The sequence below is a fragment of the Phycodurus eques genome, chromosome 19, assembly GCF_024500275.1.
Source record: "Phycodurus eques isolate BA_2022a chromosome 19, UOR_Pequ_1.1, whole genome shotgun sequence".
Taxonomy (NCBI): Eukaryota; Metazoa; Chordata; class Actinopteri; order Syngnathiformes; family Syngnathidae; genus Phycodurus; species Phycodurus eques.
The window spans coordinates 8,585,963-8,603,132 of record NC_084543.1 but is presented as its reverse complement, the minus strand read 5'-3'; the positions used below and the strand labels follow the sequence as shown (position 1 = coordinate 8,603,132).

Genomic DNA, 17,170 nt, shown 5'->3' with positions numbered 1-17,170 from the left:
GGTTACCGGAGGTTGTTTCCAGTGAGTAAAGCCGATCGTAAGGCCCCGCCCCCTTCAGTCCTGAGGTTCTTCCAGTAAACGCACGGGCTCGCGCGCGCGCACGAGCTGCGCGAGTGAGCACACGCATACGTGCTCGCGCAGCTCTTGCTCTGGCGGATTGCCAGGAAATCATCGCTGTGACATTTGCACATGCAGCACGGTCTGCTTCCTGGTACCGCTCCACACATTGCACACGCATTAATATTCACCGTGACAATTAATTACATTATGCTTTTTTGGGGGTGGTGGGGGGGGGGGGGGACAAGGCCTACTTTCTTTCCATTAAATTTGCGCCGTCATGCACTTCTGTCCTGTAATTCATCCATCCATTTTCTGAGCCGCTTCTCCTCACTAGGGTCGCGGGCGTGCTGGAGCCTATCCCAGCTGTCATCGGGCAGGAGGCAGGGGTACACCCTGAACTGGTTGCCAGCCAATCGCAGGGCACGTGCAAACAAACAACCATTCGCACTCACAGTCATGCCTACGGGCAATTTAGAGTCTCCAATTAATGCATGTTTTTGGGATGTGGGAGGAAACCGGAGTGCCCGGAGAAAACCCACGCAGGCACGGGGGGAACATGCAAACTCCACACAGTGGATTGAACCCGGGCCCTCAGAACTATGAGGCTGACGCTCTAACCAGTCGGCCACCGTGCCGCCGTCCTGTAATTAACTATACTAATATACATATATATATGTACACATATACATACATACACAGAAATACATATGTACATACACACAGATACACAAGTACACAAAACCTACGTAGATATTTACGGTGAATGTGTATGTAGGATACACACACACACATTTAAATGTATTTTCCCTCATTTGCATAGGAACAAAGTGTGCAAACATCAAAAGAAGGATACAATACAAAAAAAAATTATTAATCTTGTCAGTTTACGGGCATGCTACAACCCCAATTCCAAAGAAGTTGGGACGTTGTGTTAAACAAATGAAAACAGAATACAATGATTTACAAATCATGTTCAACCGATATTTAATTGAATACACTACAAAAACAAGATATTTAATGTTCAAACTGATAAACTTTATTGTTTTTGGCAAATAATCATTAACTTATAATTGTATGACTGCAAAACGTTCCATAAAAGATGGGACAGGTTCATGTTTACAGGTGTTACATCACCTTTTCTTTTAACAACATTCAATAAACGTTTGGGAACTGTGGACACTAATTGTTGAAGCTTTGTATCTGGAATTCTTGCCGTATTTTACGCCTCATAATGCACCACACATTTTCAAATGGGAGACAGGTCTGGACTGCAGGCAGGCCAGTCTAGTACCCGCACTCTTTTACTACAAAGCCACGCTGTTGTAACACGTGCAGAATGTGGTTTGGCATTGTCTTGCTGAAATAAGCAGGGGCGTCCATGGCCTTACCCATGCCATTGGCACTAACACAGCCCCACACCATCACAGATGCTGGCTTTTGAACTTTGCGTCCATAACAGTCCAGATGGTTCCTTTCCCTCTTTGGAGGACACGACATCCACAATTTCCAAAAACAATTTGAAATGTGGACTCGTCGGACCACAAAACACTTTTCCACTTTTCATCAGTCCATCTTAGATGAGCTCGGGCCCAGAGAAACCAGCGGCGTTTCTGGGTGTTGTTGATAAATGGCTTTTGCTTTGCATAGTAGAGTTTCAAGTTGCACTTACAGATGTAGCGCCAAACTGTATTTACTGACATTAGTTTTCTGAAGTGTTCCTGAGCTCATGTGTTGATATCCTTTACACACTGATGTCGGTTTTTGATGCAGTGCCACCTGAGGGATCGAAGGTCACGGGCATTCAATGTTGGTTTTCGGCCTTGCCGCTTACATGCAGTGATTGCTCCAGATTCTCTGAACCTTTTGTTGATATTATGGACTGTAGATGATCAAATCCCTAAATTCCTTGCAATTCTACGTTGAGGAACATTGTCCTGAAAGTGTTTGACTATTTTCTCACGCACTTGTTCACAAAGAAGTGAACCTCGCCCCATCTTTGCTTGTGAATGACTGAGCAATTCAGGGAAGCTCCTTTTATACCCAATTATCCTGTTCACCTGTGGGATGTTCCAAGCAGGTGTTTGATGCGCATTCCTCAACTTTCTCAGTCTTTTTTGCCACCTGTCCCATCTTTTTTTGGTATGTGTTGCAGCCATAAAATTCTAAGTTAATGATTATTTGCTAAAAACAATAAAGTTTATCAGTTTGAACATTAAATATCTTGTCTTTGTAGTGTATTGTTTGTTTTGGGGAATTGTGGGCGTCGTGTCCTCCGGGCCAAAGAGGAAAGGAACCATCCGGACTGTTATGGACACAAAGTTCAAAATCCAGCATCTGTGATGGTATGGGGCTGTCTTAGTGCCAATGGCATGGGTAACTTACAGATCTGTGAAGGCACCATTAATGCTGAAAGGTACATACAGGTTTTGGAGAAACATATGCTGCCATCCAAGCAACACATTTTTCACAGACACCCCTGCTTATTTCAGCAAGACAATGCCAAACCACATTCTGCACGTGTTACAACAGCGTGGCTTCGTAGTAAAAGAGTGCAGGCATTAGACTGGCATGCCTGCTGTCCAGACCTGTCTCCCATTGAAATGTGTGCCGCATTATGAACCGTAAATTACGACAACGGAGACCCGGGACTGTTGAACAGCTGAAGCTGTACATCAACCAAGAATGGGAAAGAATTCCACCTACAAAGCTTCAACAATTAGTGTCCGCAGTTCCCAAATGTTTATTGAATATTGTCAAAAGAAAAGGTGATGTAACACAGTGGTAAACATGACCCCGTCCCAGCTTTTTTGGAACGTGCTGCAGCCATAAAATTCCAAGTTCATGATTATTTGCTAAAAACAATCAAGTGTATCAGTTTGAACAGTAAATATCTTGGCTTTGTAGTGTATTCAAATAAATATAGGTTGAACATGATTTGCAAAACATTGTATTCTATTTTTATTTATGTTTAACACAACGTCCCAACTTCATTGGAATTGTGGTTGTACGTGACACATGCATGCAAATACATTGGTGGGAAAAAGTAACGCAAAATAGGCTACTTTTTTTAAATCTAATATGAATATGGAAATGCAGTAGGTTGTTCGTGTCTTTCAGGTTGAGGCTGACCACATTCTCGTGATATTTACTCAAGTTATAATTAAGTGTGCTGAGTGTTGAAGGCTTGTTCTGTTTTACTCACTCGAAGCCTTCGCTGGAAGTCTTGTCACGTGTCCTCAGTGTTGTGTCAATAAAGTTTTGGAGTGTTGTTTGTTTTTTCAAATGGGCACTGCAGCAGCAATGGCGGCCCCCATGTCGTGGAGGAGGCTGGTGTATTCCGTGTACTCGCCGGCCCTGGCCGGGGTTTTCACGCGAATATCCGACCGGCTCTTCCGCGCGCGGGATCGACGAAGCGGGTAAGAGACGACGCTGAAATAAGACGGCAACGTAACGGTGAAATCCGACGTTTCGTGTCGTATGCCAGGCATCCCGTTGACAGAAGCAGTAGCAGCCTGCGAATGCTAACGTTGTAACACGGTGTGTGCCCTTTAAATGCTGCTGTGAGCGTTAAACGTCCTTCTCCCTGGCTGTGCAGTCCCTCAAAGTCCGAGAAAGTATTCCCACGAATAATTTACAAAATATCACTTTGGGTGTTTGTCATGAAATGAACACTCATCGTAGTGCAGTATTAGCAAGTTGTGTTTGTCGTGAGACCCGGTGAGCTTTTTATAATGCTTAGAATGGCGCTCGTTGGTTTTCGACTGTACTCGATAATCATCGGTTTAACCGAGCGCAGCTGCTCTGATTGGTTGTCATATTCTGAGAAGGGATTGGCTGGTTTCACTGTTTGTCCCGCCCAGTTTGAACATCCGGGTACTAATTTGTGACATATCTGACGTAAACGAGTAGCAGCAAATATGTACTGTAAAGTGTATAGATTTATTTACTATACAAGCAAATGTTTTCTGTATAAAATTACAATTTCTAACATCATCCCTACTTCTTTCATAGACTGTTTAGTATACCAGTGGTTCTCGATTTTTTTCAGTCCAGGGATGCCTTATTGCAGCTTTATCAAACTCATGGCACGGGACCCATATCTGGTCGGCCACATCATTGTATATGGCCCGCAAATTTAAATAATTTCAATCAACCTCCACGATTCTTGCTAAAATGTGTACTGAAATTTCAAACTAAATAATAACCATGAGGTATTTCAAGCATTTTGTTTGTTACCACACCCCTTTTTACAATAACTTGAACAATAGTTGAACAAACTATCTTTAACTTCTGATTTCAAAACTAGGTATCCATCAGTTTGTTTTGTATATATAATGCTACGCTGATGAGGCGATTAAGAATTTATATGGTTTCACAGTTATAACAGCTCTCCGAGGGATACTGTACCAACAATGTGACCCGTGACAAAATTGAGTTGACCCCCGCCTAACAGGGAAAACATTTTTCCCAAGGACCCCCTCAAGCCTAAATCCAATTAATCATAACCATCATGTGTAGCTCAAAATGCCAAATGAATTAAAAAGTTGCCTGTTTTTGAGGGGAAAAGTCATAATGCTATAATAACAAATTCATAATTATTCTTTTAGAAAAACGGTTGCAATGATTTGAGACAAGGTCATATATGTATTTTGTCAGGATAAAACGTTGTAATCTCACGAGAATCAAGTCACATTTTTCCAAAATGGCTGTAATGTGAGATTAAAGTTAAAAAAGAAAAGAGTCATATTTTAACAATTGAACCCACTTTTTTTTCTCATATTACAGCTTTTATTCTGGAAAAGTTGCCTTTATTCTAAAAACAAATATATATATATCATATATAATAGAAAAAAATACACCTGTTCTTGGGGTAAAAAAAAATATTCCTGTAATAATACGGCAATTTAATACAATTTATGTTATAAGTCACAATTGTATTAGAGCTTTTAATTGGCCCAGTACTAAGGCAGTGAGGAGTTGTGGGTAAAGTATGTTTGTTATAATGGTGTGCAGGTCCCCATATGTAGGTAGTATGCACTTTTTAAAATGTGATACAACAATTTATTGCAATTATTTTGGTGGAACTCCAAGTTACAACTTGCGGACCCCCCGAGGGATATTGAACTATCATGGAGCTTTTACAGTTACAATAGTCACATGAAGCCTATCTCTTCTGTAAAATAGCAACTGTAACTTTGGCCTAGAGGATATTCATACCAGCGATGGGAAATGTCATTGGCACGTCTCACACAAACATTTGCATGATATAACAAGAACAATGCGTGTTCATTTCCAAGCCGCAGGCGGTGAAAGGATGTGATTTGCCAGGTGTCTGTGACAAAACCCCAGCAGCAGATGTGTCATCTCCTGCCAAATGGGCACCTGTAGAAGCTTCATACGCTTTGTGGCACTATTTGAACTGCTGTAGGCACTTGCTGCGCAAAATATTGATTAAACACAATGAGTCAGATCTGACATACCCTACTTAGTGCGCACGTTTGAATTGTTGAGATCCAGGCGTAAGCATTTAGCGCAGTAACGTCTGCGTGAAGCATCATTCCTTTGCAGCCATTATCACATTTCTGCTGGCGCAGATCCTCTGTGCTGCTTTTGGCACCCCTGCTGGCCAAAGCTGAGCCTGATCCAGAGAGTGCCACCGCAGCGCCGGGCGCACCGCGCAGCCTCCACGCCCACTTCCGATGGATGGCGGAGCACGTGCCGGCCTTCCGGGTCAACGGCGCACGTGTCCACATGCTCACCTCACCTGATCAGTTCTACCAGACGCTGAAGGTCAGTTCATACCCAGATTCTCCGCACCTGGATTTTTGGCTGTCCTCACCTTCAGCTTGAACTAAATGAGGAAGTGCTACTTTCCCAGCAGGCTTAATTGCTGTATAATTAATTAATGAAATTGGCCACTCAGAGTAGGGCCAATTTATGGGCCAATGTAGGGCTGGATATTGTAGAACCTCACGGATCGGTCAGATTTTGATTCTTCAAGTTGCAATTTGATTTCGAATTTTTTGTGTTATGATTCGATTCGATATGAATTGAATTGCTTTGATTGCCAATTCATTAAGAAGTAGATATAGACAAATAGAGTACCTGTTGAAGATTTATTTTCATGCTCATGTGAACATATGTGATATGTCACCTCACATTTCTGAGCAATTAAACATCGGAAAATAAACTTTTTCGCAAAAGTAAAAAAACATGACAGTTCTATAAACACTGTAGAAGTAAAGTGGATGTAAACCTAAATAAGTGCTCCCCACTGGCCAGGAGGTGAATGGAATCAGAGGATTTACTGAATCGATATTGAATATGGGGGGGGGGATATTGTGATGCATAGAGTAATTGATATTTTACCCACCCCTAGTCCAGCATGTAGTCCACCTTTTCTGCAAAGTAAACTGGGATTCGGTCCAGCTCTCTGTGACCCATGAATGAGATAAGTGGTATCGAAAAATTGATAAATGAACAAGTGGCCGCTTCTTCTTCAATTAATAAATCTCACATGCACCTTCATAAAGGAATGTCTCGAACGCAACTTGTAAAGAAATGTCTTCCTGCAATTTGTAAAAGAAAATAACCTCAAATGAACATTTTAAAGGGAAAATTCCTGAATGCAACTTGTAAAGGAATGGCCCGGAGGCACCTTTTTTAAAGGAATAAGTCTTGTAGGAACCTTTTTAGAGGGATAGGGAAGAAGTCACCTTTTAAAGAAATAAGTCTTGAATGCAACTTATAAAGGTCCCAGCTGGCCAAGAGCCTATGATACAGCTGCCATCACTTGTGGGAATCACGCTCACATCCCGCGCTCCATACTCACTTTCAATGTTTCTTTCCCATCAGGCACGTGTCAGGACCGCAAAGAGACGAGTGGTTTTGGCCTCGTTGTATCTGGGAACGGGTCAGCTGGAACAGGACCTGGTGAGAGAGACGTGGTGTCAACTGTGTGTGTTCTTGAGAACGGTCATCTTTAGTTTGGGCAGGTGAGAGCAATACCAAAATACAGGCCTCGGCCAAAGAAGCGCTCAGAGATGCCAGAAAAAGTGAGTCACGGTTCACTCTGGCACGAGATGTCCAGAATGAAAACGTTCCCCGCGCCAATCAAAAGCAGTGACTGCAAAGTGTTGAGGTTTTACGGGTAGAAGGACACCCATGCTGGCCCGTGATAGCGTGCTGTTCTCCATGCTTGGAAGCCCAGCATAACAGTATGAAAACCACAGTCTGGACCGATGCTCACATTCAGGTTGGTGTTTTTAGTAGAAAAAACACACACAAACACAAAAAGTGTGCTGCACAGAGAATCTGAGTCACATGGTGAAAAGCATCTGAGTGAGTTGGCGTCGCTGCCAAAGTTTTTGAGGATGAGTCACTCGTGCTCTGTAGAAATCTTGGGCGTCGTTGTTGTTGTTGTGTACACGTTTGATTGTGCTGTGGCGCGAAAATTATAATTGAGGAGCGGCTGGACCTCCATTCAGATAATTACGTGTGGTGTACTTTTAAGACAAAGAGGTGTGGCCATGGAGTTTTGGCTGTTAAATTTTGCTCTGGCTGGTGGCAAGAATGATACAATGTCTCAAAAAGTACTATAATGAAATAATGATGATTTTTGTCTCAATTTACTCAGAAATTTACTCACTCGGTGTGAAATCTGGGCCTGTTTAGTTGAACAACAGGCAGCTATTAGTCTGTTGTCTGACTGGCATCAGGTGGATAGAGCAAACCCCGCTGTGGGGGATAAGGACTGAGCCCTGCCGCGAACAGCAAAAAAATAACATGATTGAGACGCTCTGTAAAAGTGTTTATAATTGCCTGTATATTCATAGTTGAAACCATAAATATTAGATATTATTATTGGTTTGCATCAGGAAGGGCATCTGGTGTCAAAATTGTGTTAAACAAATCATGCCAATGACTTGCTGTGGTGGTCTCTGATGGGACAAGCCAACATTCAACACAACAAAAGTTTAATGATGGTCTCTGATGATGATTATTCTGATGATAAGCAGTGGTTAGGAATTACTGCCTTACACAAAGGACAGCAAAAAGATGGCTTGTATAGCCACTGTGAAAGGAAGCCCACAGGAAGAAAATATGTTTCCCTTTGCGGCTACAACAGCTTCCACTCTCATTTCTCCCTGGATTTCCCCAAACTGTTCCCACAAAGTTGAAAGCATGCAAAAATGTGTTGCTAAGATGTAGCGTTAACATACAGGGGAGTGAAAGTACGTCATGTCACTGCTAGAAAGAGGAGCCGATTGACTGCATGCATTTGGGCACCAGATGCACTCGCTGAGTCATCATCATTAAACACTCCCGTCCTGGCTGCTTTGGATAGCATAAAAACAAAACATTGCCATGTCTAGTACCGGCGTGGCTCGTTTTGTCATTGCGCACAGTGTAGCTTGTCGAGCTATTATAAAAGTCATGGCGCTAATAACCTGTCATTAGTGTCAGCCGGCAATTATCAGTTAATAATAACCTTTTTGTTGCGTTTGGGTAGATTCCCGTGGGCGGGGCGCAAACAGGAGAGTCCTTGTGGACGCTGCCAGCTTCAACGAGGGTGAAGGCAAAGGCGTCCACTTAAATGGTGCAATGACAAAAAAGGAAGGAGCAGGGCGCGTCGCTTCGGGCCTCAACTCAAGCTTGACCCAGCTGTCAGCGTCAGATTGCAATCGGTCATGATGTTGTCGTGTGTCAGTGCCAAACAGAAATTCAAGTACAAAGAAGAAGGAGAAACAACAAAACTAACAATTATCTCACAAAAACAAATAAAGTTTCCACCAAGAGGTTCTGTTGTTTAACTAAAGAAGAGTACGATAAGTGTTTGTGATCATTTTTCTTCTTGACATGTACAGTAGCTCTTCATTCCAAGAGGAATTTTTGGATCCTTAAAAAGTGTTAGATTTTCTGAAATGATGGGCTTCAACATCCTAGAAAAAATACGCTTAGACCTACAATCTTCCATTTGAAAGGAACTATAAAATGCCATATTGTTGTCCAATGTCTATGTTTCAGGTCAAATTGACCCCTTGTTAAGTTTAAAAATCTAAAAATAAATAAATAAAAGGAAAATGTAAGTTTATTGTTGTTCTGTTCTTACGTATGTAAAAAAAAAAAAAAAAAAAGGTTATTTATTTATTTTATTTTTTTCTATGACCTATTGGTCAGCTGTTTGCTTCTACTAGCGGAAGCAGAGCCCGTAGTGTGGAAAACAAATGAGCGCCCAGGACAATGAAGCATTTTTGTAGCACATGAATTCATCACCAAACAATTGCTTAAATGCTCAGTGTGAAATGGCCTCAGGTTTCCATAGTAACCACCGGCTGGAAACTGGCACCTACTGATGCAAACAGGTTGTCCAAGTTTGATGCTTAAGTACAGTAAACTCGCCGATTCGCGAATCACCATTTGTGAATACACCACCTCGCAAATCTGTCTATAGAACACTACGAAAACTATTTGCTGAAAACCTGACCTATTCGCACTTATCTGTGTATATTTGAGCTCATTCTGTAACAAACTAAGAGCCCAAACATGTCAGTAGGAGCCAAAACTGCTCCTACTGACATGCCGATTAGCAGAGGAGTAGCTAGCATTGGCCACTGGTTGATAGCCGGCTGGCATGTCAGTGTAAAGAAGCGGAATGGAAGATTGTAGTAGAGGTCAGACGAGGCTCAGTGTGGGATTGTCGCCAGAGAAAGCTAGGTGGTAAACTTTTCAAATTTGATGTAGAGACAGACCTTCTCCAAACCTTTATAGGTGGTGTGTCTACCATTTGCAAATTGTTGCTATTCCCAGCAGCTCTTGGTTCCTGAAGGCCTTTTCACACAAAACTTGGTTTTCTTGGTGTTGCCCCGGCGCAAGCATGCCCATATTTGAAAGTGGTGGGTTAGCAGCCTACCAGGAAGTAGCCTGGGGGCTTATTGATTTGGATCTTCGTCTTCGCCTTCTTAACCATCTCACGGTATATCATTTATCTTGCTTGGGATACCGGCATTTATTATTACGTGCTTGATTTCCTCCATGCTGTTTACTGTACAAGTCTGCCAAAGTATTTTGCTATTAGCACTCCAACAACTCCTCTCCCATCAGACGCACCAACTGACATCACAGCAGCGCCGCTCCCAAATTGACCATTCTTCAATTCCCAGCACAGCACCGTGACAGCAAACACCCACCTTGCGTGCCGCCACGTGACACGACATGGCATTCCGTCGTCACACCGTAACAGCACATACACAATGAATGGGTTTGTCGACGGCTTGCTGTGCTCTACTAAGTGCGATTTGAAAAGGCCTAAAACCCCGCAAATAGCGAGGGCTCACTCTATAAAATGATAAATAAATAAATGTTTTGAATGTTAACTGATTTTTGTTGTTGGTGTTTTACAGGTGAACTGCATTCAAGAAGCTCTGGAAAGATCACGAGAAAACGGCCACACGCCTGAGCTTAAAGTCTCCGTGTTGCTGGACCACACGCGAGGCTCTCGAGGTCGGCGTCCTTCTGCCGTCACCGCGAGCGCGTCTATCAAAGAGGGGCTTTGGGGGTGGGGCTCATCCTGCCCGATTGTTCCTCTCCCCAGGGGAGGTGAACTCGAGGAGCATGCTGCTGCCTCTGCTGCGGCGCTTCACCTCGCAAATGCGCGTGTCCCTATACCACACGCCCGACCTAAGGGGCCTGCTGAGACTGCTCGTGCCACAGCGCTTCAACGAGACCATCGGTGTGCAGCACATCAAGGTCTACCTGTTTGATGACAGCTTTATCATCAGCGGGTAGGTGCCATTGTACCGCTGGGCTTTATGATCCATTCTTTGAAATGTTTGAATGACAGTGTAATGGGGTGGTTTTCCTGTCAGGTCATGTTTGTAGTTTTACTCAACTGGAATGTCATGAAGAAAGTAAACAAATTGCAGAATTCAATAGAGGGTGCGCAGGAAGTGCAAATGCAAATCCTTTCAAACCTGTATTCAAATGAATAGGCTATATGGCAGCGGCTCTCAATTGCCGTGGCTTTTTTTTCTTTTTAAATTTTACGTTATCCATCCATCCATTTTCTATAACGAGTATCCTCATTAGGGACTGAGTTAGAGACTATCCCAGATGACTGGGTGAGGGGCGGGTTACATCGTGGACTGGTTGCTAGTCAATTGCAGGGCAAAAATAGACGATGTCCACTCACATTCATACCTAACGCATGTTTAGGCTTTTGAGAATGTGGAGGAAAGCGGCAAACATTGAAATCCAAAGAACATGCAAACTCCAGGCTGGGATTCAAACCCTGAACCTTAGTACTGAGAGGCAGATGTGCTAACCACTCCTTCACAATGCTGTCCTATTTAAAATATCGTTACGTTAAATTTTACAAGTCACCTTTTTTCAGAACAATGTAATTATTTCAGCGCACATTGGGGAACTAATGAGAGAGTATGTGTATCATAAAAAATGAATCAAAGCTAAAATAAGTACAATTCAGCAAAGATAATTGATAACATCTCTGCCTTTTCACAAGTACATTTGATGCCAATGGATTTTAATGTACAGGGTGAATGAAAAGTAACTCCCTATTTTTACATTTTCATTTATTTGCGAATCTTTCATCCATTGTAGAACTAACGGCAATCATTTACTTTCATCATTTACTGCAACAATGATTTTTCTTTAATGACTTTGGAAGAACTCAAAGGGCGAATGTGAGAAGTTGAGAACAATTGGTATGTAGGATGGTAGAATAGCTACAGAAGGTTACAAGTGAAGGAAATATGGTGTTGCCGCTATAAACAACTCTTCTGCGAAAATTTTCAACAAAATATTTATTTATATATAGAATTGTTGTGGATGAGATTGCCTGCTGGCCCACCATTCTAGTTCTTTCATCCACGCCAAATCCATCGAAGCATGCCTTTATCGCTTAGTGCAGTGAGGCACAACAACAACAAAAAACGCCTGGCTGTCATTTTTCAGGGCCAATCTGAGCGACTCCTACTTCACCAACCGGCAGGACCGCTACGTCCTGCTGGAGGACTGCAGCGAGCTCGCCGACTTTTTCTCCGAGCTGGTGGAGGCGGTCGGGGACATCTCGCTGCAGCTTGGGCCTGACGACTCTGTGGCCATGCAGGATGGCATGGTGCACCCGTACAAAGGTAGAGGCCCGGTTTGTTTGTTGTTCTAGTGGTGTAGAACCGTGCTGTGTCATACTGACAGGTGCTTTTCATATTTTGGTTGTCTTTTTATAAAAATGTCTGGGGAGACAAAGAAAACTACAAAATATTTTCCGAATGCATGGTATTGTTAAATGAATACCTCTTAAATGTTATAACACATTCTTGTTTCAATTCTTGATTTGGGCCTCCTTAAAATTGTGCAAGTGTACCTAATGAAGAGACTGCCAAGCGTGTATGCGCACACTCACTTGCTGACATTGCGTTGCTGTAACTGAAGTACAGACTTCTGAGGGGGGAATGACATCATGTCTGCCGGACTGCGAAAACGAAACGCCGGGAATAGCGTTGTGATGTGACTGATGATGTAAGATGATATGCCTTGGGAGAACACATGCGTACACAGCCATGCGGTTAATTGATAAAAATGCAGTTGACATTTCCTCATACTAGAAAAATGTTTGAGGGTAAAATTATGTGTCCCATTTGTCAACTTGAAAGGCCTTAATCAGAATGAGAATCATCTTTATTTGCCAAGTATGTCCAAAAAACACACACGAGGAATTTGTCTCCGGTAGTTGGAGCCGCTCTAGTACTACAACAGACTACTCAATTGCCAGAGAACACTGTTGAGCCATAAAGACATTGACAGTCACTGAGCAATAAAGGGTTGCTAGTTATCTGGTAATGCTGGTACATTTTTAAGAAATGTTTTGACAATGGTACAAAAAGATGCAGAGTCCTCTGGCACTTAGAGCAGTTCGAATGACTAATATTGCAATGGTCCGGTACAATGACCATTGTGCAAAGGGCGCTGAGACTTCAAGCGAGTAGTACGATAATCTGAGACAATGTTGATTGTGCAAATGTTGCAGATGCTCCTCAGTCAGTGTGCAAATGGAGCAGATGCTACTCTGGCATGAGTGGCCAGTATTGCTCAACAACAGATATGCAAATTAGTGCAGCGTGGTGAGACTACTACAGTGAGTGCACGAATAATATATAATTGGCCCGACAGAAATGTGACAACAAACTCAAGACAACAAATTGCCAGCATGTTGCAATGGAATTGTAGGTTAGGTGTTTAAGAAGTTGATTGCAAGAGGGAAGAAGCTGTTGGAATGTCTGCTAGTTCTAGTTTGCAGTGATCGGTAGCGCCTACCTGAGGGAAGGAGCTGGAAGAGCTGGTGACCGGGGTGCAGACGATCCGAGAGGATTTTGCACGCCCTTGTCTTAGTTCTGGCAGCGTGCTAACTAACAAACTGTTAATGACTCTATAATCTATGACTCTATACTCCTAAAAACAATGACTATTCACAGAGTATCCGGAAAGTATACAAAAGCGCTTGGCTTTTTCAACCTTTTATGTTATTCCTATTACAAAATGGATTTTTCCCCCCCCTCAGTATTAAGTATTAAAAATAAACTTAAAAATCACATGTACTTAAGTATTGACAGCATGTGCTGAATACTTTGTTGAGGCACCTTTGGCAACAATTACAGCCTCAAGTCTTGACCTTGTTTGGATCTCCACGGCAACCAGGCGACAGGCAGGACTTCTCGGCGGCGGCGAGCAAGCGCATCATGGAGGTGGTGGACATGGCCCGTGTGCGCCAGCAGCTGCTCCTCAGCCAGCACCAGCACTCTGAGGAGCAGGAGGAGGAGGACACCTGGGTCTTCCCTCTAGTCCAGATGAAGCCCCTCGGTATCCAGATGGACGAGCAGGTCACGCAGGTGGGCGACACCGGCACATGTGTAACCCTGCGTGTGTGACTCATGAAGTAAAAACATGACTAACGGTGGAATATTTGAGCTCGTTAAGTCACATTTTCTGGGCAGAAACTCAAAAAACAATCACCAGCGCAATGGAATGTAAACTAGTGCATCAACACCGGCAAGCTTTGTTTGTAAAACGTATTAGAACTCAAATATTGATCTTATAATAAACTTATACTGTAAAACTACAATGGCACCTCTGCCAAGGGCAAAAAGTCTAAATTTGGATCAGCACAACTTTATTAAAGAATGGTCAGAATTTTCTTTATTTTTTTTCTGTTTATTTAGATTCATGCATAATATACAAATAAAGGAATACTTGGTTTTCTCCTTAGACCATGAAGTTAAAAGCAGACCTCCCCCAAGGCTTAAAAAAGCAAAATCCTAATTTGGATCGATATACCTTCATAGTTACCTTCCGATGGATGTCATCAAGAAAAAATCTTGCGTCTCCTCCAGCGCCTGCTGTGCGACGCAGACCAGGACTCCACTGTCTACCTGACATCGGGCTACTTCAACCGTGACGCGGACGTACATGCGTCTGGTGCTCGGGGCGGGGGCCGGCTACCGCATCCTCACTGCCTCACCGGAGGTCAACGGCTTCTTCGGGGCCAAAGGTGTTGCTGGCGCCATCCCCGACGCCTACACGCACATCGCCAGGCAGTTCTACGAGCACGTGCGTCAGCTGGGCCAGCAGGGGCGCATCCAACTGCACGAGTACCACAGGCCGATGTGGACCTTTCATGCCAAAGGTGACTCGATTTTGAGTCTGTCCTATCCTGTCCTGGGGTTTTGGCACTGCATAGCCACTCCCACCACACACCTGTTGTACTGCCTGGCTCACTTCTCCTGTCCTTTCCTGTCCCATCTTGAGCCCCCAACTCGTTGCATCCCCTCTTGTCACAGGGTGTAGCACTGACTTCCCAGTCCACATAGATGAACTCCAACTCCTATGAAATATTGTTTTCATATACTTATTGTTCTCTCTCTTCACTCGGTTTGTCCCCTTTCAGAGAGAGAAATCTGCTGATTCTGTGCTCTCATGCTCCAGGTCTGTGGTACTACCTCCACGGGCAGGATCGGCCTTGCCTCACACTAATCGGCTCCCCCAATTTCGGCTACCGCTCCGTTCACCGCGACCTGGAAGCCCAGGTCGCCATAGTCACTGAGAACGAGCTGTTGCAGGACCAACTACGGGAGGTCTGGGTTTGTTTTTTCCCACCCTCCTCCCTCGACATGATGACGATGTCTCATTTAGGCCTTCAATTGTCTTCTGTCACATAACAGGAGCAGGAGATGTTGTACCGACGCTCCTCGGAGGTGTCCGGATTGACATTCGACCAGCCGGATCGCCATGTTAAGCTCTGGGTCAAACTGGTAACGCCGTTCATCAAGAACTTCTTCTGAGGTAACGCGACCATCTAAAAATATTGCTAGAAAACTACATGGCAACTCTGCTTACCTTTTGCCTTTGACATGATAGCAGGAATGTGGCACCCACGAGGGCTGCGTGTTAGTGTTTCAGATAGTGTAGTCTGGCTGTTGCTTGAAAGTGCCTCTGGATCTTTGTCCAGCCTGGCGGATTACGTTATGGGTGGACAAACTCTGTGAGGGGACTGGTTCTTTTGAAAATTAGCCCCACTGTTACATAAGTGAAACAGAAATGCAGAACGGCTCGCTCACACATTTCCACAATAGGCAGATAACAAATGTTAAAAAGCGAATGTTCCATAATATAACTGATTGTTGATTCCTACGACTGTCATCGTTGTTTTGAATTGAGTCTTGCTAACTTGCCGCATTGATCAGCTTAATATCTGACCATTATCCGTGAATTGACCGATACATTTCCCTGTTCGATTAGAATTGGTATTTAAACAGTCCTCTTCGTTATGCTGTTTACAGTATATTTTGACCAAGACAACACCTTAGTTGATCAACTGTACCTCACCGTTGCAATGCTTCAAACAAGATCTCCAAGGGAAGAGGCCAATGAGCTTAGTCTCATCAGCAAGTTGCAACAGAGATGAGAGACTGGAAGAGTCACAGAAAGGCATAAAAGTAGACGTCCTTGGAAATGTATTGATTCATGGCTTAAACACCTGTTGTGAATTTTGCTGTTCAGCTTCTTGTAAAGAGAACAGCAAGCAAGAAGTACTGAAAAATTGGACATGTACATTCAAGTTTAAAGGTCAAATTAATTTCACCTGGCTGTAAGTTACTGTGCATTTTAAGGTTAATCCTGAAATTTCAACCCAATGTCCAAAATCCCTAACTTTGTGAGCAGTGTATACTGTATGCAGTATATAGATTTTTGTTCCTGCTTCAGGGTATAGCACTGCCCCCTTCATAATACAGCAATGCATTGGAAAGAAGAGTACGCTGAGGCGTCAAGATTCTTTTTTTTCTTCGTTTGGCTTGCTTGAATGTTTTAGATTTTTCTTTTTTTTGTGTGTGAGACATCATCCTTACGTGGATGTGATTATCAGTCTTGGACTGTTGCACAGTGACCATAATCCAGCTCCGAAGCAACCGCGAGCAATTTTCTAAACAAACGTCCAGAGTCGTCGTGGTCCGTCGCGAACCCCCGTCCTCGTCTTCCCAGCAGCATCCCCCAAAAAGCGCCATGACTGACTCACAGCTCCTCGCTCTGACTCACTCTAGATTTGCTTTTATTTATGAATGCCATCTTTGGAGGTTCACCTCCGCTGTATTTTGCTTGGTGTGCATGACAACAAAGAATATGACCACTTGCCACTTGCTGGCAGAGGGTAAAACTCATGAAGAACCAATATGTCAGCCCTAAAATATTGCTTTGATTGCTCACTTTTTTCCTTCAGATCACAAAACATTTCTGCTTACTAGATGATTAAATATACTGGAAAAAGTCCAAATATAAAAAAAACATTTTAGCATCTTTTTATTGTATAAAACTAATTTAAACCATTTTTAAAAAATATTAAAAAAAATAGCATCTACCTATCTGTGACTTCAGAACAGGAGCCATTTTTAGACATGCTGTTTTGCATCCTTTTATCTTCTCATCTTGTTGTTCCTGGCAGGAAAAAACAAAAGTCAGCGCTCAAACAAAAGCTTTGTACAAAACAACTGTAAAGCTCATTATCATCTGACGGTGTTATTGTTAGAACACTGTTAGAACATTG

General features: G+C 43.1%; 1 protein-coding gene across 1 annotated transcript; it reads left to right on the top strand.

Annotated features, from left to right (window-relative positions):
* Window positions 1–3,280: 3,280 nt before the first annotated feature.
* On the top strand, window positions 3,281–17,058 carry LOC133417568 (CDP-diacylglycerol--glycerol-3-phosphate 3-phosphatidyltransferase, mitochondrial). Its single transcript, XM_061705366.1, is given in 11 exon segments — window positions 3,281–3,476; window positions 5,655–5,850; window positions 6,916–6,993; window positions 10,464–10,563; window positions 10,655–10,844; window positions 12,034–12,212; window positions 13,774–13,964; window positions 14,466–14,525; window positions 14,527–14,758; window positions 15,058–15,206; window positions 15,294–17,058. Coding segments are annotated over 11 exon segments (1,629 nt in total). The 5' UTR covers window positions 3,281–3,342; the 3' UTR covers window positions 15,414–17,058.
* Window positions 17,059–17,170: the final 112 nt, after the last annotated feature.